The sequence below is a fragment of the Carassius gibelio genome, chromosome B11 (assembly GCF_023724105.1).
Source record: "Carassius gibelio isolate Cgi1373 ecotype wild population from Czech Republic chromosome B11, carGib1.2-hapl.c, whole genome shotgun sequence".
Lineage (NCBI taxonomy): Eukaryota > Metazoa > Chordata > Actinopteri > Cypriniformes > Cyprinidae > Carassius > Carassius gibelio.
Genome location: NC_068406.1, coordinates 2111864 through 2136818, shown reverse-complemented (window position 1 = coordinate 2136818; position 24955 = coordinate 2111864). Strand labels below are relative to the sequence as shown.

The 24955-nt window shown below is 37.4% G+C and overlaps 1 protein-coding gene and 1 long non-coding RNA gene across 2 annotated transcripts in view; both read right to left on the bottom strand.

The window, feature by feature from the left end:
- Positions 1-24634, bottom strand: part of LOC127968087 (adenomatous polyposis coli protein 2-like) — a 31822-nt gene extending 7188 nt beyond the window's left edge. The window contains exons 1-14 of the mRNA XM_052568980.1: positions 24567-24634; positions 13378-13536; positions 9730-9820; positions 7716-7977; positions 6603-6711; positions 6068-6181; positions 5825-5920; positions 3348-3437; positions 2326-2707; positions 1303-1401; positions 1038-1177; positions 698-775; positions 427-543; positions 72-286 (exon numbers count right to left, since the gene is read on the bottom strand). Coding sequence (XP_052424940.1) covers positions 72-286; positions 427-543; positions 698-775; positions 1038-1177; positions 1303-1401; positions 2326-2707; positions 3348-3437; positions 5825-5920; positions 6068-6181; positions 6603-6711; positions 7716-7977; positions 9730-9820; positions 13378-13521 — 1937 coding nt within the window. The 5' untranslated portion in view covers positions 13522-13536; positions 24567-24634. The remainder of the gene's footprint in view (positions 1-71; positions 287-426; positions 544-697; positions 776-1037; positions 1178-1302; positions 1402-2325; positions 2708-3347; positions 3438-5824; positions 5921-6067; positions 6182-6602; positions 6712-7715; positions 7978-9729; positions 9821-13377; positions 13537-24566) is intronic.
- Positions 1-24955, bottom strand: part of LOC127968106 (uncharacterized) — a 75211-nt gene that overhangs the window by 35472 nt on the left and 14784 nt on the right. The window lies entirely within an intron of this gene.

Sequence of the window (24955 nt, the reverse complement as noted above, 5' to 3'; positions counted from 1 at the left end):
AACAGAATTTAAGTGATGTCATGGAAACTTTAAGTCTCTGTTTAACTTGTGAATGTGAATAAACATGATACCTGTAATCATCTCGTGTAGCAATAAGGCTGGACACATTACGCAGGATACCTCCACCACTCTCAATTATGGCCAATGAGTTGGTTTGGCATCGATAAGTCAAAGTGCTAACCAAAAAGCCGAGAGCACCATCAACAGAGCAAATTGCCACCTTATTCTCAGTGCTGTGTGCTGACAGATTCCACAGTGCACTGAGCACACTCTTTAAAGTAGATTCCTGTGGAGGAGACCACACATTGCAAAATTATCTTTCTGAGTGCTATTGAAGCACAAATATGACCAATTTAAAGGGTAAATCACTCATGTTCAGTTTTACTGAATGCAAGAAATGGATGACATAGACATTTCTGATTGTACCTTCGTAGCCTGCAGTGCACAAGTCATAAGTGCTGACACACTGCCGACATCTCTCAAAGCCCTCTTGCTGTTGATATCAGCTCGCCATGACAAGTTTCTCAGTATACTTGACACTACCTAAAATCAATGACAAATCACAGTGCGGGTGAGGGCCAGATAATTGAGAAGCATATGAAAATGTACTATTATAATGAGCTGTTGCATAATATTTCTCATCCTAGAAGTTAATAAAGGAGTGATAGTTTGCTGTATGGAAAAGTAGGTTATGTACCTGCTGTAATTCCTCGCTATCAGATGCAAGCTGTGCAACAATTGCTTGAAGACAGTTTTTCTTTGAGCAAAGTGTAGCCTTAATAAAGAACATTTTGTCAACATCACAAGAAGGCACAAAATTGCATTTGTAAGTTGTACATTTGCCTGGCACTGTATGTTTATTAAAATTATAATTAAAATTATAATTAGAGTGAAAAATGACAATAGTTACATTTAAACATATTTCAGTAAAATATTTATGGCCAGTTTGGACAGTGATTACATTATTGTAAAGGAATTAGATGAGATGACTGTACAAATAGCAATGTTTTAAATTTTTATCATGAATCCACATTTACCTTATTTACAACATCTCCATATGTAAGATTTGTGAGTGCCATTCCTGCATAACGCCGGAGGGCCATATTAATTGGTTCATTTTGCATGCCATACAGTTCTTGGTCCAGCTGTATTAGCTCTGCAATGGCTTGCAGTCCCCCTAAAAGATCCACAAACACAATTATTTTTATTGTGTTTTCACCTCACTGTATTTACAACTTGATTACAACCACAGCATACACTCTATGGCTCTTTGATCTATTAAGAAAAAATGTATTCATGCACCTAGTTCATTCATTGCCCTGCGGTACTCTTCCTCAAAGGACAACTTCATTATTGCACATAAGGCCTGGCACATTTGGGGATCCACTGGCTCAGGGATTTCTGTGGATATAAAAGTAAAAGTATATTAATTCATTATTTTATAGTATTCTAACAGTATGTGTCAAATTATCATAAATATCACAAATAAAAGTGATATATCAATCAAAAAATATATAATTAAATTGACATATAACAACTAAAAAATGAAAAATCTAAGGCCCTGTCCAGATAGAGTCACGTTCAGCTATACACGCATATATTTTGTATCGTATAGGCATTTCGTCTACACGGACCCCGCGCGTTTTGGGAGAGTGAAATATTTTTTGAAACCGGGTCCCTGAGTGGATAAATCTGAAAATGGCTCCCTTGCGATTTCATTTGGTCAGCGAATCCATATATTTTCTGAAACGATGACATCATCAGCCCACGTCTCCACGCCTAGTCAGACACGGCTACGTCACGTAACAGCAAAAAAACATGAACAAACACTGAACGACTGTCCTTTTATTAACTAACATTAACACAGATTAATAAATTAATTATTCCATGTTCGTTTGTATATCGCACTTAATCCAAGTTTTTTCTCCATTTTTAGTGTATCTCTGTGGCAGAATTACAGTGCCACATACTGGTCTGGCATGTATACAACATCGTTTTGTGTCGGTTTTGTGTGGATGCAGATATTTCTTGAGACGAGGGGGGGGGGGGGGAGATTGCATAGGGAAAGCTCTGGCTTCTTGTGGACGTAGACTAAATCACCATATTGAACCTCTCTAGTTAATCCAATACTTAAAGTAATTACCTATAAGAAAGTAATCTGATACATGCTGTTACTCATAACAGTACTTATAACTTATATGTATAAGCTTTGTCTTTTTGCTTGGAATTTGATATACACAAATAAAAGAATACGGTTATTAAAAACAAATGAATGATACATTTTGCATTATATAACACACTGACTATATCTTAACCAATGCTCACCCATGCTTTTGCCACCACCAGGTGAGGGTGTACTTAAATGGTTCTCAATCCAGTCCCAGCCATTTTCACAGTGTGAGCGGATCTGCTCTAGCACATGAAGAACTCTCATCTCGCGACGTGCCTGGCCCTCATCCGGCTGCGAGTACACAATGTTGTGCAGGGCAGCACTAGCTCTCGAACGGGCTTCCCGACTATAGCCTCCTGTCCCGGCTGCCTCCCCAGTGCCACCCTCATGTAGTATTTGCACAAGCAGTGAGACACAACCAGACTTGCGCATGGCAATGCAGCTTTCCTGCGAGCTTGACATTGCCAGAAGGTTACGGGACATCTCTTCTCGATCTCTAGAGGCCAGCATGGACAGCAGCCAAAACACCATCTCCACCTGCAACCCAAACACAATTTAAGTATAGCTGACATATGCTGTCTTAGAGTTCATTATTGCACTATGAATGCTGCATATAAGGTCAGAAATGAAATGACATTGGCTTATTTAACATAGGTACTAGACAGTTATGATATTTTGTGTATTATTTACAGCTAGTTTTTAATCTGATGTTGATTATAAAGGAAACTATCCATTTATTCTCCAAACTGCTTGCTTAACAGAGATGCTGGTTCCTATTTCAGCATCTTGGGCCAAAAGAAGGAAATATCTTGGACAGATGGTCAGTCCATCAAAAGACCAACACATGCTTTACAGGCATCATCACATTTATTTTAATTCGTTAAATAAAATATAGTATATATATAGTAAAATAAAGTACAAATATATAGACTGCTGTGTTTACAGAAAGGCTGATATAGCTCCTTACGATACATAGTTAAAATTATAACCTGATCTTTAAGGTTCCTAACAATTCTTCTGTGAATTTTTTTAATCTTGAAATATCATTGTATGTAACCAGATTACATTTAGGAATACTGACAAACTCAAAACAAACAAGCAAAAAAAAAAAAAAAAACAACAACAACAACAACAAAAACATCAACAACAGACAAATAAAAAACCACAATGCTCTTACTTTGCTCCCTGCTTCTCCAGGGGCATCCACAGTACCAGCACTTCCAGTATCCATGTCAGACACAGATGCTTTTGAGAGGCACTCGGTGCTCTGTGGACAGAGGATATGGTTTATTATTTATTCCTGTTTAGTACACAAGATACTTGGAAATTTGGTCTGTACGTCTGAATTAACACAACATTTATTAAAGCAGCAAAGTATCAGTGAAGTACTGCAAATCTGTGCTGTATTACGACTGATACACAGGGTATATATTCTTCAAAATAAAGAAAAAATGTCACTCCGTGGCTGTCAAACATGAAGTGATGAATTACACCTGTGACTAATCTGCCTCAGAGCTTAACTTAATAACATTGCCTTAACACCAGTTGAAACCAGCTAAAAAAATCGTCATCATCATCGTTTCCGTATGCAGCATGGTCTAATATCTTAAACCCAGTGCTATGATATTCATACATTTGATTTTTTCTAGTTTAAAAACAGTTTGAGCATGTGCACAACATCTGCATTTGGAGAGTGAATCAGCACCAGTGCCAGAGACCTGATCCGTTCTTTCATGCTCAAACCCTTCACTATGGCAACATTTGGCACCAGCTACAAATACAATCTCTAGACAACCAGATTACAAGAGAGGACACAGACATGGCTTGAATGATATTCTAAAGTCTTCAGAATATATGTGCCCAATAAGCCCTATCCAATTTAAACAAGTATTCCCGGATCCACCTCATGAAGTTGGGTGAGAGAAAGTCAAGAGGTGTGATTTAGACAATGAGTGCCTACTTTAAAGAACATAAAACATTATTATTAATATTGTTGGTAGCATATAAGTTCGATTTGCTGAACTAGTTTGGTTACTGAATACTTCCAATTCATTTCATAGTTTTGATGACTATTATTATTCTAAATTAAGGTTGAAGAGTCCAGTGAAGGTCCCAAAACAGAGAAAAATCTAAAGCATACAATTTAAATGGCAACCTTATACTGAAGGTGTCATCCCATCCTGACTTTATCATTTGATTCCTTCATTTTTCATTCTCAGCCTTAATAAAAAGCAGGCCTCAAGGGCTCATGGTCAGTCTGGTGCAGAGTTGACCAGAGACAATTTTGCAGCGGTGGGAATCGCTTAGTCTCAGAGAACTATGGTTTAAAATGACATCTTCACACTTGCCAAGCATCCCAGACACTGAGCAGCCAATAGGAGGCAGCTTGCGGAGGTCATACCCTGTTTTCTGCATAGCAACACTGAGTGCCAGTGTGTGCTGTGAGACAGCGGCAGGTGAGACTGGGTGGATGTGAAGCTGTGCAAGAATAATGTTTCTCGGAGCAGCCGCTGCAGAAATATCTTATGATACTACAAATACTGCATCATGTTTCATTAATAATACACAGAATAACAAGTTAAATTAAATTACAATAAATATTTGATATATATGTTTCATGTAACAGAGCAGTTATGGTACACCATAGTGGAAACCACACTTCTAATTTATTGCTTAAGACTAATTCATGATGATTACAATTTATCATGTTTGTAATTAAAATTAGCAACTTCCAGTGATGCAAAAGGAACATTTAATTTTAGCTCTGTTATGTAACATATATAGTGATTCCTCTTCTTTCTTTCCTTTTTTTTTTACAACCTCCCTCTATCCATTACCTGAGCTATAAATGTCACATTTTTAATGCGACTTTTCCAGCAGCCTGGTTCAGTCAACAATGTTTTCTGTGCTTTTGTGTAGCCTCTGGCAATGCAAACCCCAGTAGTTTACAGCATCTATAAATTGTGCTGAGAAAACGCCACTACTGAGAGATAAATAACAGCAGGGAAACTTACTTTGTAGCATTTTGATGTTACTTAATAATTCACTGGAAAGAAATCATTAAAGTGCCGAGAACATATTAGGATTAGTGTTTTTCTGTCAATAACAAGTGTGACTCACAAAATTTCCTGTGTTTACTAAACTATTATACACTAAAATAATTCTTAGTGTTAAAACAAATATTATTACAGATATTATTTTTATTATTATATATTGGTTATAATTCACATACTCAACTTCAATTTAGTAGACAAAAGATGAAAAAAATTAATAATGTTTTAAAAAACAAAACTGCTTAACTTAGATATATGATGGTTCACTTATATATACCTATATATATATGCACTTATATATATGATGCATATTCCCAGTAGAATCTTTAAAACTAGAAAACTAGACCTTTTATCATTTGTTATTATTATGTATTCTTTTTATATTTGTTATTGTTATCACTGGGCAGTCATCTGGAATTTTTGTACATATACAATAAAATATAAATAAAACTAAGTAAAGGTCACTTATTGTTATTTGTTTCTTTAACTTTTCGATGGAGCGGTTGTTGTTAACAATATAATCATTTTGGACAATCAACTGAGCATCACAGTTGCATTTTATGATTCAGACTCAAATGGAGGACAGGGGTGTATAGGTCACCTGAGCTTCTGGAAGAGCACTCTTCTCTTGAGGAGCACGTGAGCTCTGGGCCTCCTGAAGCTCTTTCTCCAGCTGCTCCAATCGAGCAACACGAATCTGTACGAGTACAGTTCAAAATGTTTCATCAAAGCTTAGCTGACTGACCAAATACATCCTGCTGGTTGGTTAGTGACATTAAAGCTGGTTTAACAGCTGGACCTTTGTTAATGACAACATGGCATTGAATCTACAATCTATTCTTACTTGTGTTCTCTGAACCATCTCGTCGCTGGTGCCGAAACGTTCCTCCATCACGGAGCGCAGTTGTTGAGCTTCGAACTCCAGCTGCTGGCGAATAAAATCCACCTGCATGGAGAACTGTGAAGCACAGAAAAATGCACAGACATCATCTGTACTGTATGCATACTATTCTTTCTACCATGATCAAACCCCTAGAGACAGGAAAGAGAACTACAGACTGTTCTATAAACACATTTAATCAACATGTTTTTAGTGTATGGAAAAGATCTGCACAAACATTCTTCTCCTTTTTTGTTCAAAGGTAAAAAAAAAATGTTTGGAACAACGTGTTGGTAAGTAAATAATGACAAATGTTTACTTTTTGGCTGTAATATCTCTTTAAGAATCAGTGCCATTAATTTAAACTAGACAAGGGACACCTGACTCAAAGGACAATCTGTGGTCATAAGCAGCAGAACCAGGTGACCTCATTTTTGGCTGCAGATGCACACAGTCCCATCAGTGAGTAATTGGGGTGGAAGTTGTTTAGGCTGCTTACCGTATCAAGCCGCGGCAGTTCGGACAGTCTCTGAGACAAGCTCTGCAGCTGTGCGTAATACCACCGCCGCTCTGTCTCCTCTTTCTCTATCTCACTCAGCAGCATGGACCTAAAACACATAAACACACACACTCCTGAAACCTGAAATTAGTCTACTCCAGCAGCATTGGGCAGAAATCTAATTTAAAATCAGTTTTGTGAGTGTGAAATCAAATAGAATTGGCGACAGACCACAGGGTGTTGAAATAGACTTCAATATGTATTACATATTTTATTACTTAGGAGTTTTATTACTTCTTTCTTGTGACAAATTGTTAATTTCCACATGTTATACATATGTGCTCCTTTACACGTGAAATAGATTAGAGATATAAAATTGAAACCCTACTATTCAAAAGTTTGGGGCTTGTTGTTTGATTTATTAATTCTTAATTGATGTATTAATTATTCATTTATTATTTATTAATAAATGTATTAATGTTTTTGAAAGAACTCACATATGTTCAAATCAAGGCTATTTAATCCAAAATACAGAAATAAATAAATAAAATAAGAATAATTATATTACAGTGTCACGTGATCCATGATCCTGATCCAGAAATCAGTCTTATATATTCTCGATACCTAAGTAATATTTCTAATTAATATTATTAGGGTTGAAAATGGTTGTGATGCTTAATCTTACTTTTTGGGGAAACCATGATATATATTTTTTAACATTCCATGATGAAAATCATTTCTAAAAGAACAACATTTATTTGACAAGTAAATGCATTTTTTGTTTGTTTCCTTTGTATTATTATTTTTTTGTTCTTTTGCATGTTTTTTTTTTCAGAACAAAATGTTAGGAAATTCATATAGTAAAATAACTTTTTGTAAGTTATATGAATTTGAATTTTACAGCTAAACTGCAGTCCAGCTCTTTAAAATGAGAGTGCCAATTTCCTGTTAAACCACCTACGTTTGACTAGCAATAGCAAGTAATTTTGGTTCATGGATGTGACCTACACTAAACGCCACAGGTTATTAAAGTGGACAAACCCTCTAAAGGAAATAACACTTCCCTTAAAAAACGAGACAGCTGATTAAAGTGTTTGGATGTAATGATCTTACCTCTCTTTACAGAGATCCTCTAAGTGCTGGGCAGTGACACGGCCTTCTCCAGTCTGATGAGGGTTCCCAGGGTGCACAGCTGTGCCCTCTCCAGATGCAGATGAGGACTGGCGGGACGGTGGACAGGCGGGACTCCTGGCCCTGCCGAGGCTCAGTCTCTCCTCCCCTTCTCCTATCTGGCTAGTCATCATCTCTGGAAACACACGCAGGTTGTGAGGCTGGTACTTGAGCTCGTAGTAGTTGGTCAAGTCCATATGCAGCTCTAGAAAAACAAGAACATTCAAAGATTTTATTATTATTGTTTTTATTATTTTATTATTTTTTATAGATTCTTTAAGTAATTAAGATGTGTGCAATCAGTTAAGAAACATTTATTTTGCTTTAGTGCTTGCATATTTAATAGTATCCTAGTTTACATATTTACTAGCTATAGTCTTCTGCATTCAAGAATTAGAGCTGGGTTGACAGTATTGATTTATTTATTTGAATCATTCTTCATTTTGATTATCCAATATAAAAAAAAAAATCTTAAATCCCAAGACTGATCTTCAATACTATGCTGTTTTCTTCTGATGCTTGAACATAATTCAGCAAACTATCCAGTACTCACAATAAGCTTTGTGCTTCGTTACTTTCAAATTCTAGCAATTTTCTAGTCAGCAATACAAACAATAGTTTAAACAGAAGCACAAAGCTGACGTGAAGCGATCAACTATTTCCCTTTATTACTAGTTATAGCACAAAATAAATATCAGAAGGTCTTTTGAAAGAAACAGTATGACTTAATGAAATGTATTATTATATATTATTATATCATGTCTCATATAATAACTCAGTCACAGTTTTAACTGTGAATAATGCCTTTAAAACAGCTTGTAAACAATGTCACATAATGTTACATTTACCTTTTACCATTCAAAATATGAATATAACATATGAACAATAATATATATTTATTACATTTTCACTTAACCTTCATTTATTCATGTCTTCCTCATTTAATGTATGTTAAATATTAAAAGAGTGTAAAACGTTGTACACGTGTAATGTAAAATTGCTATAAAATGCCTAATATGTACTTTAGTTTAAATGTTTGTATACAACATTTTTGCTTTCTTGATTATTATATATTAAATTAAATAACAATGTAATTTAATAATTCCGATATAACCTTTAATATAATAGTAATGTAGCAACCGACAGGGTTCCCTGTATAGTTTATAGTTTTCCTTAAAAAATGTTTACACGTACTGTTCCTGATATACAGTTTATCCAAATGATATTGAATCATACCAAGAACTTGTGAATTGATCGAATTGAATCATGAAATCTTTGTCAATAGCCAAGCTAACCGAGAACCATGAAAAGAACTGAATGTCCTTAAAATGATTCAGTTTCAGGATGTTTTAAAAGTGAATGAGAGTCAGTTGTCTGTTTCCTTCGCATCATGTCGCTCTGATGTGTGTTATAGAGTTGCCAGGACACTGATTGATGGAAAGATGTGTGCACCCTCACGGACCAAAGAGTACGTCAACAATAACATGGCCTTTATTTTAGCTAACAGAAGAAAATTCACATTCACTTAGATGCTGTGACACGTCCTCAATACAGTGTTGAGTGTTCAGTGTTAAACTGAAAGAGTTTTGCTAAATATCTCATGACTGTTGTGCACTTCTGATCTGCAATCACAGGAGACCCAAAGAAGCATTAACCAGTTAAATCCACTGCGTGCGACAAAGACATGTAACCTTCTGTGATTTGTTTTAACAGACTGTTTAACTTCATAATAAATTTGACTGAATACTATGAAAAATATTAAAGCAGTCTGGGTTAATTTTAGCATCTGTATAATTCTGTGATATTTCTATGGTATTTATTCATACTTTTTTTGGAACATCCTTGTTCATTTATCAAAAACATTGTTAAATAAAGAGTAAGAAATGAATATATTAAAGTAAAGATAAATGCAAAGAGAATGACAATGTGGATAAAGGGAATAGATTTCCTGCAGTACCTTTGAGCTGGTCCAGCACATCAGTTCTGCCTGAAGAGGCAAGAGTCCCGGCCTCCTGCTCCAGTTTACTCTGCAGCTGCCTCAGAACCTCCTATTACAGCACAAAACACACACACACACACACACACTAATAAATAAGCAGCCGACAGTCTTTTGTTTGCCAGTGGAGTCCAGTTGTGGAAAAAAATCGAACTCTTGTATTTCAAAGTAAAAAGATAAATTGAGGGGAGAACTGACTGCGAGAGTGAACAGATTTGGCAGGGTTTACAACACAGTGGAATCATGGGATATTGAATATGACCTATGTATCGCCTATAATCTCATGAAAGCATTTTCTGAATCAAGTTCAATCAATGATTTTGTGTAGCGAATGGCTTAAAAGCATTTCCACTGCATAAATAAATGAACCCTTAGAGTACCAGCTGAATTTTTTAAAAGGATAGGAAAAAGTTAGTCTTTCAAATGTATAATGCTCACCAAGGCTGCATTTTTTTTGACAAAAACTACAGTGAAAACAGTAATATACTGAAATATTACATCACATATTTATTGTCATTTAATATTTTATAGTAATTTTTAAATATTAACATACTTTTAAAATGCCATTTATCTTTGTGATGTTACAGCCGCCATTACACCAAGCGTTCAGTGTCACATGGTTATTCAGATACGCTGATTTGGTGCTTAATTTCCTACTATCGCAGTTGAAAATGGAAGATTTTATCTGAAATAGAAATGCCGAATTTTAGCTTGCAAATTTTCTTGAATTAGAATTGTTTATTACATAGAAACATTATAAATGTCTTCAAAGGTCACTTTTGATCCTTGACATATAAAAGTATTAATTGATTTAAAAAAAAAAAAGTAAATAAAGCACTGACCCCAAACTTTTTAATGCAGTGTAAATACAATGCACATTTGTAGAGTTGAATGTTGTAATATATGAATGTTGCAACACTTAACATTTGAAATGAATAGCTATCTCTAAGTCAAACAATAATCGACAGAACAAAGCTACTGTTTCCTAATGAGCTCTTCAGGGGTTTTATTCCCTATAGAATTAATTTCTCCAAGCAGTTAAACTGATAAAAACAAACATGAATCTGCTTCTTCTTTCAACCTACCTATACACACAGCCTTTTAAGTGTATTTCCTCATCTGATGAATTTCAGTACCATCTTCAGTGAATTCATGTTGTGTGTCAGTTGGATTTCATGCACAAAATCACTTGATATGAACAGGAAAAAGACACTCCCATTTTACTGGAACACGAAAACTGAACTGACATCAATCTCATGTAACACATCAAATATTCTGCAATTTAAGCCTTGGAGTCAATAATAAAATGAGCTCCATGATCTAATGGTTGCCTTCTCTGGTCAGCTGAGAGCTGTAATGGGCAACAGTGATTTAAAAAGTGCTCAGGTTAGAGATGCTGGACATTCATCATTAGAGTCTGCAGACATTTTGTTGAAAGTGGGTCACAGCAGAGACAAATGCATGCAGACTCACTCCTCAGCACACAGACCTACCCTTCACACTGCTCAACCAACAGTATTATATTCAATATTTATGTATTTCATACATATTAGAATTGTAGAAAATATCAAAATGATTACACATTCCTAACAGACAATATTCCAAATTAATGAATGCGTTTTGATGTTTAGAATGTTTTTTCTAAAATAAATAAATAAAATGCAATTGTTCGAAAACATATGAAAATTCTAAATGTCTCAAACTCAAAGCATTCTAGACACAGTCCAAAAAAGACACTTTATTGAAACTAAGCCTTACCACACAAAGGCAATGTTTATTCAGAAACAAGCTCATCTATTTGATTAAATCATGTAATAAATTAATATATGTAATATTTTATTGTCCAAAATAATATAATATAATATAATATAATATAATATAATATAATATAATATAATATAATATAATATAATATAATATAAGCGCAAACGGTTTCTGGCATAGTTATAAACTCAATCTAAATACATTATATATATATATATATATATATATATATATATATATATATATATATATATATATATATATATATATATATTTTTTTTTATCCCAGTTTTATTTAAAAAGACAACTAAATCAAGCTATTTGTATGCTGCAAACTATGTTGTTCTGTGGTTTTTCAAACAATTTGGGTAATTTTTTGGGGTATTTCTTTTGGGTAATTCAACAAGTCAACTTGTCAGGTGTTACGCTTAACTAATAAGCCATTTACTAGAGAACTGACCAGTTTCGTCAAACAATAAAAATTTAAGAAGTACAGAGAAAATAGCAAACCTGCTTGTAAACTTTTTAAAATGGCTTGATTATTAGTTGTGCAATTTTGCTATGTAATGGTTTCACCTTAAAGGTCCCCTGAAGTGCCTTGAAACATGCAGAATTATTCTATGTGGTGATATAATTTCAACTCAAAAAGGAAGAGAGGGTGGGAAATATCATGCAACCCCGCCCCCTTTTTAAAATAACTTATAGCGTTTTTTTTATTTTATATATTTTTATAACGGGCCAGAGCCATTGAACTCGGTAAAGGAGCATTTTACAGCAGCAGTCTAATAGATTACCCCTAGATTCAATATGGAACTCTTAGCAGAAACAAAATAGTGATCATAAACATGCTGAGGTTGTAGTTGAAAAAGTTTTTAATAACAGCAGACTTTCACACATGATCCACTCCATATGATCGGGTCTCTGGACTGGACTCAAAGTCCGGATCAGACTGTGTGCGCTGCTGCAGTTCACGTGAACCAACGTGAAACCAGACCTAATTTGCACCAATCGAAAATCTGAATCATTCCCTATCGCCTACATTGTGCCCGAGGGGCCATTCAATGTACAGGAAATACTACACTGTGAACAAGTGACTGATCTCAGCTGGTGTTTTAGCATCTATAGTATAGTCGGTTGCACTTTATTTTACAGTACGTGTACTAACATGTACTTATAGTTTACTTACAGTGTATTTATCTAAGAAAGTTCTGGTAACACAAGGTAACTACATGGGGTAGGGTTAGGTTTAGGGGTAGGTTCAGGGTTAGTACCTAGTTATTGCATAGTTATTGTAATTACTATAATAAGTACATAGTATGTACATGAGGAACAGGACTGTAAAATAAAGTGCCACCGTATAGTCTATAGTGCAAGAAGCGGGCGCTTCGTATTCTAGAGAGCATTTGATTGGTCAGAAGATTTGATGAGAAGATGAAGTAAGATGTGACGTCAAAAAAAAAATAAAAAAAATAAACGTGTGATGAACTGTAAGCTTTGAATGCTTATATCTTCTACATGCAAATTTTGTCACTGTTTTTGAGCACACTGCCTTATAGATAACCTTAAGACTAACATATTGATACTAACACCCAAAAAAACTTTAATTTTGATTTCATGTTAACTTTAAGGTCTACATCATTCTCAAATATTATCCTGACCTTGCTGACATTGCAACCTTACCCACAACAGCTTCGGTTTTATGCTCCGTTATGTAATTTTAGAAGCATATACAACACATTCAAGCAAAATCAAAGATCTAAGAACATGTTCATAATTGGGTGGACCAGGCTTGAGGAGACAAGGCTGTCCTTTTAATAAATTTGTTATAATCTGAGCTTCACTCACCTTCATGTCAGAGGTTTCATTCTCCAGCTTGGACAGGTGGTGTGAGTTGTCCTTAAGCTCACGGCGCAGGTGAGAGTTCTCCTTACGGAGATCCTCCACCTGCCGCACCAGCTGGTCATAGGAGGCTGTTGGGTATGACATCATCACTCGATAGGATCCCTGAGAAGATCAAAGGGCAGGGGTCAGGCAATAATACCGTCCCTAGGTTCATTATGAATTCAGTCTATACAGTGTGCAGTCAGCAGTACATTCTTGGAGAACCACACTGAAAAAAATGGGTGTAGGAAATTTAAATTCTTCCAATTACTATTCTACACTACTTATTGCAAATAGTGGCAATTATCTGCACCTCAGTATTGTAGTACATTGTAAAACAGTATGCAATATTAACTTATTCAGTGTAAATTTTAATTTTAATTCAAATTAATAAATGGATGCCACCTTATTTGAACAATAAAGCCTTCCCTACACGTAACCTAGCCCTACCTGATACATTATTTTCAACTTTTTGACTATATTCTTCATTTTCAATGAAAATAAATGCTTTTCTGATGTTATGTGAAATTTGAAAAGCTAGTAAAAAGTTTGCCAAAAGGCGAATTTCGAACCCAGGTCAATAGGTTTTGAAATGAACACATCAAACATTTTACCATCTGTGCCACTGAAGCTGACAACTGTTTGTGTCTTTTGCAGTGTTGACTATGAAAATCACAAGGTGGTTGGTGGAATTAGTCTAAATAGCTTCAGCCAACAAGGTGGGCAATTTGCACTTAGTGTAAATAGACCCTCCATTTGATTAATTCCATTTATGTTTTTGTTAATACAGCACAAAGCACTAGTCAACTAAATGAATGTAACAAGTAAAAATGCACAAAGTTTACTGTGAGGGTTAGGGTTAGGGGTAGGGTTGGTGTAGGGCCATAGAATATACAGTTTTTACAGTATAAAAACCATTACGCCTATGGGATATCCCCACTTTTCACAAAAACAAACATGTGTGAGTATGTGTGTTTATTATTTAGTCGACCAGTTCTTCTAATCAGCCTGATCAAGACTAACCCTGACTACGTCAGACTTCCTACTTCCGCTCAATTTCATTTCGCTTCTGTACTCAGTCTGATACAGCGTCAGAGCTTTCTGTTTGCCACCGGTCTGGAAACAGTCGGGCCAATCAACGAACAGAGGGTGGGCTGAGAGCCGTGACGTAGATGCTTATAGCACCGAGTTTTACATTGTAGGTTAGAGAAATCGAAAACCGAAACGACCGCGGAAATGGGGAACGAGACACGGGATGCAATTCGCTCTGTTATGGAGAACATTCAACTCTTTTTCAAACTGCAAAAGTCGTTTACAGCCATGTTCACGCCGGTATTTCGCTCGCATCATCATGTTTTAACAACAGGTTTACAGTGGAAGTTCAATCATAGATTTGAGTTTGATGCATGATGTGTGTGCTTCGATGCGGCTGTACAGGCGCATAACATACGTCATAACTAAACGTATCTGATTGGCTACGGGTAACCAATGATTTTAAACTTCAGACAAGCGCCCCGTAGCGAGAGAGAAAACACTTCTCTATTATGCCATTCCAGACTCTGTCTACGAAGCAAAGTGAAGTAGCAGAGTCTGGTATTACCAGGCTAGATCAAGACAGTCTAACAGACTAAACCTAGGACCAACATTTGGTAGTCCAGCTACTGAACCATGTCAGACAGACTGGACCAGCGAGGGCCAGATAACAACCCAAAAATGGGCAAACAATGTCTGGGTTGTTGTCAGGGCTCTTGACCTCTCAGGAATATTTCATACTGCAGGCAGCAAATGTCACAAAGGTGAATTAATGAGCTGTCAAATTTAGTTTAGGCCTATTTCATATTTCATCAGTGTTCACACTTAACAGGCCTGAATGTACTTCATGCGGGGCTTCAGGTCAAATTGGCAACTATTAAAGAGAAAACTCATACAAGGCCTAAAAGAGAAAGTGGGCATGGAGGGCAGTGCAACAAAACAACTCTCTAAACCAAGAGGAGATCTAACTACACTCCACACTCCTTATAAGGACATCTTATAAGGAGGTTCTCCTAGAGCCCACCACTCACAGATGATGTCCTAGTGGAGCTCTGGGGAGCGGAGGCCTCGACAACTCTCTGTAGCAAGTGGAGACCTGACAACACTTGCAGAAACGGTCAAGCTGCTATGAGGATCGACTCGATCCGAGCAAGAGACAAACATGCATGCATCGCGGTCAAATCCCACACCATGCACAGATAAGTGGTCCTCCATAATGGAGAAAGCACACTTTTCCTAACGTTCAGTCTTAACTCCGGCTCTTACATATGAGTGAGAATGACATCTAGATGCTGAACCACTGTCTGCTCCAATTGAGACGGCAGCCATATTGCGTCAGAACGCCCACCACACACCAGTTTACGGGTGGAGAGTGATGAAGCCAATCAGCGGATATGGGGATTGTTAGGAGCCCATGGTGGTCAGAGGCCAATGGGCGAATTTGGACTGGGATTTTTACTGACCACAGAGAGTCAGGACCTCTGTTTAACGTCTCATCCAAAGGACGATGCCTGTTGACAGTATGGTGTCCACATCCCTACACTGGGGCGCTAGGACCCACACAGACCACAGGATGAGCACCCCCTGCTGGCCTCACTAGCACCTCGTCCAGCAGCAACCTTATTTTCCCAGCAGGTCTCCTATCCAGGTCCTGACCAGGCTCAGCCCTGCTGGGCTTCAGTGGGCAACTGGTCTCGGGCTCCAGGGTGATATGGCTGCCGGAAGAATCCAGTATTGGTAAGCTTCACCCCCAAAGCGAACCTCAGGAACTTCCTGTGTTAAGGAAGGATGGTAAGCATGCATTTTCAGATCCATCATGCAAACCAGTCCTCAGGACCTGATATGAGACATGACCTGATCTAAAAGAGGATGCAATCACCCCTGCAGAGAATCAAGCCTGGAGGAACTCCAGAACTGAACCGACCGGGCAGTGAACTGGGTCGAGCTGGCGTTCTCTTCACCAAGAAGTGGAAAATTGCCTCTTCAGGGTTTACACCCATCCTTCTTTTGAACGATGAAATACCGGGCTCTCTGCACGAGGCGGCAAAACCTCGATGGCCTTCTTCCTCAGAAGAGTGTTTAATTCCTGTTCCCTTACCAGAGCTGGCAGTCTGCAGGACCCTTAGTGAGACATCTGGCAGAAGTCTCCACGCTGCCAGAAAGTCTACTAAGGGAATCAGTCTCTTGAAACTGACCTCTGGTGTACTTAGAGTGGCTATGTTGGTGCCTTGAAGCAGAGAACCGACAGGGGACGGATCTCTCTAGAGATGCTCTAGAGACCTCCTTGGAGGTAGCAAGCCTCCCAGAACTGCTACGTTTCCAGGCAGAAGCTTAACTAAGCACTGTGCCCTGATGCACCAAAGGCAAAACAGAACTTCTCAAAGCCAGACTGAGGAGAGATGGGCACCAAATGAAGAGGTGTAAACCATTCTTCCCCAGAGGGGCCTGCCCTCAGAAGTCCTGAGCCATGGGCATCAGGACTTTCTTTGGCCGAAGACTCCACTGAAAATGACGGTTCTCAGACCCATCATTGTTATAGTATATAACAAAACAAAGTATTCTAAACCCTGAGTAAACAGAACCTGGGGTAACTCTAAAGTGTGTCCAACTTCATCTGTATGCAGACAGTATATTTGCATAAAGAGTATATACCATACAGCAAACTGCTTGATTGCTTGTATTTTTGAAAAATGTAAACTATATTGTTTGTACTTGTGTATACTATAACACTGATTTTCTGTAAAACTGCATTGAAAAAACATTTTTATGAAAAGCACTACACAAACTTGACTTAACTTGAATTTACATTCAACCTCAAAAAACAAATACAGCATTTTTGTATACAAATAAATATGAAAACGCACATCCATGTCTGGAATACACAATGACAGCAAAGACTGCCTTTAAGCTTGTGGATAATCAAGTTCAAAAAAAAAAAAAAATCATCACCAAGCCATCTGTCTGTATGAGCAGAGCCTCCTTGCGGTTGATATGACAGGTTTGCATTATTCACGGCTGTGTTAATTCTCCCTGTGACTGGTGCCAGCAGCTCCTCCAACCCTCTTTCACCATCCCCCACTATAGCCCAGATCAGGAAGAAGACATTAAACATTTTTCTACGCCACTTGCCTTCTTTGCTATCCCTCGCTTTCTGTCTGTTTTCCTATGCTCCCATCCTTCCAGTACTAACAGACATTCACATACCCTAAGCACTTTTTTTTATCAGTTGTGGCCATGTTTGTAATTGAGATTTAGAGGAAGAAAACAGATTTCTGTATTTGTGCCTGTGAAATGCTGTCTTCAAAAAGAGCTGGGGAATGGGGAAGCTTCAACCTCAAACATTTTTACAGTGGAGTCTACAGCACCATTGCCATAATATAAACCCATTGATAATACCACTATAGATGACAGTTTAGCACAGCACAACATCGTAACTTATGAAGCAGCATGCCCATCATAACATAACATGCCCTAAAAAAGTTCAACACATCTTAACACAGTTGGTTGAACCATTGATGTTTTATGGACTATTTGAAATTTTCAACATGATGAGAACTTCTTGAACACAATCTACTATGTCCCTTCTGTCTTCTGATTCTTTATATTTGTTTACTAGTACAGGGCTTTTAGTATACTTTTATATATTTTAGTTTATATAAAAGAAACTTTCCCCTTCAGGTTATGGATCACATGTCTTTCTATTGCTGTTTTTTCTTCTTCAGGTATGAGGTCCATATTTAACATTATATATTTCATACTATATAAGAAAACTGCTCCAAATGCTGAAAAATCAAACAAATAAATGCTTAGTTTTACATGCATAGCTTTACACAACCCTAAAACAGTCACATACAGTAATCAACACAGCTAAACACTGTGGATTTCTAAATAGCCCAAAATGTCCGGGATTCATCTCTTGCTTTCTACAGTTGCCATTCATTGTGTGCATTTTTGTATCAAAGCCCTGCATGGGACTGTTCTCTTCATCCCTCTCCCGCTGAATTTCTGACCATTACTGTCTGCTCCTGCAAACATTCTAATATTGAAAATAATTTTCGAGCATCAGGGAGCCGCTATGAATATGCCGAGAGTATTTAAATTACTGGAAGCAGCTGGTGTTGGATGCAGGGTTGCCAAATCCACAAATTTTTGCGTGGAATTGGGCTGATTTTAAACTGTTGTGGCGGGTTGATATTCTTTTTGATATTACTTTTTGAAAAAGAAAACTCTGGCATTTTCAGCTGCCAAAAAATGCTTTGGTGGACACACAGCCAATTGCTGCCCAGCACAGCTTAACACACCCTAACACAGGCCAATATATCCAATGTATTGTAACACGACCCGATGTAAGCTTAATATGCTGCTTATTAAAGGCATGTTTGGGTTTATCATCAAAGTTAAAAAGGTCACAGATTGTTTTTGAGCTTATTTTCAGAAAACAGTCACATTTTTGCACTGGCTGGTCCATAGTCCCCACTGCACAAGGACGTCTGACTGATTACTAACACCAATTGGTAATACCCTACCTACTGCGTTATGTTGAATGCAACTGCGAAGTTGCATTCAACATAACAATGCATAAATGTGCACATGAAAGAGAGATTTATTTAATGATTTAGATTAGGGTTGCCAGGTCAAACTAGCCCAGTCAAAACCTCATTCAGGGAGTTCCACCTTTGTTGAAATTGTGTTCCAAAGGTTTAAGGGGTTCCACATATATATAGGGGTTTTATATATATTACACATTTATGCTCCCATAAATTAGAATAATGATTCAAGCACCTATTCCCCTCATGCACCTACCCACCCCCACACACACCCAGACAGCATAACACAATGTAACACACCTCATTAAAGCTGTTAACACAGCACAGAACAAAATACACCTTAGCACAGAATAAAACACTAACATCTTTCAGATTCATCATTTCTAATAAAATAAAAATTGTCTTGGATGATATCCTTGATGGACATGCCAGCACAAGGCATTCACTGCAATCAAGACAATTGTCTAAATTAAGTCTCTGTAATTCTGCTCTAATAGCCTTCCATTAGTCAAACAAAGATTTACTCACAAACAGACTGCTGCGTTCTCCAAACCAGACAGATTCCAGTCGCAGCCAGTGTTAAACTACATTAGCAGAGCCGGCCAGACCCCAGGACATTCACTCAGACCTCTCTGGAGGACATTGTGCCTTTATACGCTCGGGTGAGGTCCATCTAAGGACAGGCTGGATTATGTAAAGATAACGCATAACCCCAAAATCAATCCTTTGAAATTCAGACTCACAGATCGATGAAGAAAACCAATTTGACAGGAACACAATGGCCAGAGCAATGGCTGATTTTGACACGATTGCTTTTAGATCATGAGGACACAGCTAACAGTGTATCTGACTGTACGTTCAGCAGGATTTGGACAGCATGAATTAATCTGGACAGCACAGGACACCCTAAATTGAAAGCTGGTGCCTCTGAAAAGATATAAAACGAGATGGAGAGTGAGTTGAAGAATGGAGAGATGTTTGATGATGAAGCATGCGTGACGGTCTACAGGGATTTAAGCACAGCTGGTTCATCTTTTTCATCTGGCTAGTCTTGTTCCAGATCTAATAGGCTGAATGCACAATCAGTTGGGCACTATGCAGACACTTCAGATGTTTCTGCATTTTAATTGGCTCCTGGAGGTATTTCAATAACTGCTAAATTAACTAAGTCAGGAGGAGAGGAAATGAGAAGAGAGGAAATGGCGACTACTTTCTTTTTTTTTTTTTTAATCTTTTGTGCTTTTTGTGCTCTGCTGTATGTGCTGCAGTGGATGCTGGGTAATCTACTCTAAGATCTATCCCTTGAGGAAAATAACTGGAAGAGTGTTAGTGAGCTGCCAATGCGGGGCAGCAGTTCTCGACGGTTGCCATAGTAACAACCAATCCCTGGCCCCTTCAGGAGGGAATGCTCTAAAAATCGGAGCATCTGATTTTCCATTGTGACGAGACATAAAGTGAAACCCGAATGTACAGTTTGTCTCAGTGTATGCGCTGATCCTCAGATCTACAGCTGTATAACTCACCTCCCCTAGGCTACATGGGAAAGACATCCAATATCTCATTACATGATATATAGAGGACAGATACACACAAGCCCAGGGCAATACATTAATCAGCTATTGTGCAGCTGTTTGTTGTACAAGGTGACCCAGGTTTGAATGTTTTTATTTGTATTTTTTGAAAGAAACTGACTTTCGGAAATCCGAGAATTGTAAAATTTAATTTCATCCAAGTTCTTTTAATAATGGATAAGTGACTCAGTCATACAGTTACAATTATTGTTTTGACAGACATGTTTCTGAAAAAATTCTGCTACGACTGAGTGTTTGGAGGTTATGGAAATATTATAGATAGATAGATAGATAGATAGATAGATAGATAGAAAGATAGATAGATAGATAGATAGATAGATAGATAGATAGATAGATAGATAGATAGATAGAAAGATAGATAGATAGATAGATAGATAGATAGATAGATAGATAGATAGATAGATAGATAGATAGATCGATCTTTGGATAAAAGCGTCTGCTAAATGCATAAATTTAATTTAATTTTAATTTAACATTTGAAGTGGATCAAAACCTTTCATCAAAGTTGTGATCCACTTCAAATGTTGAATACTGTAGTTCAAAGTTTAAACAGATTTCCTTTGTCCGGTCTGTGATGTCGTGTGACTCTGATGCACACGTGTGGCTGTGACCGTGTCCTAAAGTCCTCTATAACTCTGATATAACATCAGCCTGAGGCTCTTCAGTCATGCACATACCACAGCCGGAAAACATGCTAAGACTACAAATGATGCAAAGGTCAGCAAAGAACCTCCCTAAACTAAGTCATTTATCAATCCACCAATATATAAAATAATAATATCCCTTTCATCTGTTTTTCACTGGTCTGATCTTTAACTGAATATAATATAATATGTTGTATTCTTTTTTATATTATATTACATATAAGACCAAAGAAAAACTAATTAGATGTAAGGGATAGCAATTAAATGAAATAAATTCAATCCCTTAATTTGTTTCATTTAAGAAAGAAAAATTATATATTGTAACCAGACATGCGTTGAGCACAGAGTTTCTGATACAATGAACTAAAGTAGGCCACAAGCAGCGGAATGAGAACAAAGAAGATGGAGGATGCTTACCCTCCTCCCACCTCCCTGACCATCTCACAACAACCATTCACTCCTAGACGTTCTGGTTACCAAGGAAACAGCACCTGCAAAGCAAGGGACCATGCCTGAGAATCCCGTACCTGAGCCAGCAGGTCATGTGTTTGTTAAGAGACTAGGTAAACCTGACTGTAGCGCTGTAATGTGGACTGTTTGTATAAAATGGTGGCTGCAAATTCAGGCAATTCACCCATCAGCTAAGAGGGGGATAGTGATTTCAACCAGTCAACTGAGTTGTGTGGCATCTCTCAGAGCTGATCCAGTGTGAGTGCTGTAAAGTAGCCTCCATGCCAAAAAGCCATCAGTCAACAATGTGTTTATAAGGTCACTGAATTATTCAGTGTAATATTAATGACTCATCACAATCAATTCTAATGGTCAGCAAAAATTAGGAGGACAAGAGAGGTGCAAGCAATGTGCAACCATACATTTTTCCAACCATTGCTAAATGTAAAAACCACAACACAGCAGTAACCTTCACCATATACTCCATCCCAGACAGCAACTTACTGTAGTGTTGGCCCAGATCCGGCCCACATCTGGCCCGTGTGAAACTCATGCGGGCCAGATGTGGGCTGGGTCTCTGCTGTCACTGGTTGCTGTCTGGAATATCGTCAGTTCCAACATCCCTAAAGACTGAAGAATGAAACTGAAGCTCTGAAAATGTGCAAGAACTGATCAATATTGTATTATGATCAGGCTTGAGTGAAACAAAAAAGTGCTACTGAAAAGTTTCAGCTTCACATGTCTTTCAACAAAAAACATATCTCTTGGGACATATTGGGACATCATACATATCATGTTTGCCAACACAGTCTCATGGTAATTCATAACTGTTTTATATTTTCGTACAACCTGCATACCCCCCATTGACATTTAAAATTAGGGATGGCTGAAAATCATATATAAATCACATTATACGAGTTCATACAAAATCACCACCTCGTAAAATAATTATTTTACTTCCTTAGCATATGGGAAAACAAATGACACATCAGCAGCCATCGGACCTTCTATTAAACATAGATAACATCAATAAAATAAGCTTTCCGAAATGATATATTCAATTCTGATTGACTGGCCTGGCAGGTATGCATTAAAAAACTGTTTAATGCACAGGTCGTTCCAAGTCAGTTAAATCACAAGTTCTAAATGAATGCTTTCACTTACGCACACACACACACACACACACACACACACACACATCACTTGCACACAGAGATCGCACCCAGAAACATTCAGGAGCACAGAAACTTTCGTCAACCATGCTTTACATCTTTTTAATAATAAAATAGCTTAAATAATAATGAAAATAACCATAATTTTTACCTTTTCAGTCAAAATTGGCACTGCAGACATCATTAACAGATTTAACTTGTCAATGCATTTGAATGACCACGGTATAAGCAGGATAATGCACGGCAAGCTGTACATTAAAGCATTTTAATGCACTCCTTGGAGACATTCAGCTTCACATTGGGTAGCTCTTTGCATCCACATCATGTATTAAAAACCATTTCATGCTCAGCTATCCATGAATTATTCATTGTGATCTTTATTTGAGAATAATGATCGCTATTTGAGACAAAAAAAATAAAAATCATGTTTCTCAGTTTATCCAGAATCGTGGAGCTCTAATACATACATAAACAAAACTGGCCTATATATGGTTTTTCTACAGATTAAACCTCATTCATTAAAATCTTTTCACCACCCAGGAAGCAAGCTCTTATGGTTTGTTCACAAAGCACAGCTTTCTTGTCTCTGAATAGCCAGCAAGGTTTTACTAGCAATGACATCACCCAGTGACTGTCACTTTCTATAATGCTCACATATCATTATGTAAGCAGTTTACTAAGTTGAGTCACCAAGCTGTGCAGGGCTGGTCCAGACATGGGTTTTCGTGGACAGTGACTCCTGGTCCCTGAAACAATTAATGCTGGCTGAACTCAGATTTATGTTTATTAACCACAGGTAGAAGTTGTGGCCTTAATTCAGCCCCAGTCAGCTCCATGTTTAGTCTCATTGGATCAGGTATTGTTGTGTTCTCTCTCTCTCTCTCTCTCTATCAGACACGGTATCTCTTAGAATATCATATATTGGTACAGATCAATCTGGATTATTTGTTTTATAGTTGAATATTATCTATCTATCTATCTATCTATCTATCTATCTATCTATCTATCTATCTATCTATCTATCTATCTAACCCTAAATCTATCTAAATAATAGTCTAACTGATGGTTATTGAGACAATTTAATTTCAGAATCTGTTTTAGGATGAACCAAGTTTCTAACAAAAGACTATTTACAACAAAGCACTGACAAATCTAACGACATGTTATCAGCATCTCGAATAATCGTCACGTTTTCTTTGTGCTCATGCAAAATTAACGGTAATGGAGGCCGAAACACATTTGCAGAAGACTCCTTTCTTTGTTTGTATGCGCATCGAATGACTTCAAATGACTGCTAGGAAGCTTTCATCATATACTGAATAAGAAAATGACCCTTACCCTCGGGTTTCAAAAATTAAAACCCACGACTCGGATAGAGCAGATATACTTGCTGTTTTATTGTTGACCTTGCCGTGATATTTTAGCTGTGATATTCATTTTTAGACCCCTAAAACAACATATGTGTTACCCTCATGCAGATTAATCGTATTGGCTCTCGTTAACGCGTGAGATTCGTGGGAAAACGCTTGTGGTAAACGGTCCTCTCTAGCGCCCTCATAAATATTCTCATCAGGACCTCACCACGTCTCACGGACACACAGCGTACACAACCGTCAGATTTACCGCATAAATACCACGAACATGCATATGTTGTGATACACCTGTCACCCGTGGTTTAACATGTTCACTAGCAGACTGAATTGGTTGAAATCTTACCTCATGTTCAGCAGCGTTGGTGGTGTTTACTGGGCGTGGAGGCGCTGCTGTCTGTCTGTCTGTGTGGTGGTGATGATGATGATGATGATGCTCTGCACTCAGTGATGCTGCGCGCTCTGATGTCACGCCTCTCACTCTCTTCCTCCCACACACAGGCGCTTTTCTTCATTTCTCTCTTTTAATTTTAATCTCAAACTTAAATATTGGCAAGAAAAATAAGCAATTACTTCAACTTACAAACGTAGTTCTGTCGAGAAACGTGATTGCAGTATGATTTACTGTGAAAAGGAATCACACTGTCTTGTATTTTTTAATAATAAACAACATAATAGTAGGCTATTGTTTTTTTAGAACAATTAAATATATTATATAATATAGCTGACTCAGAA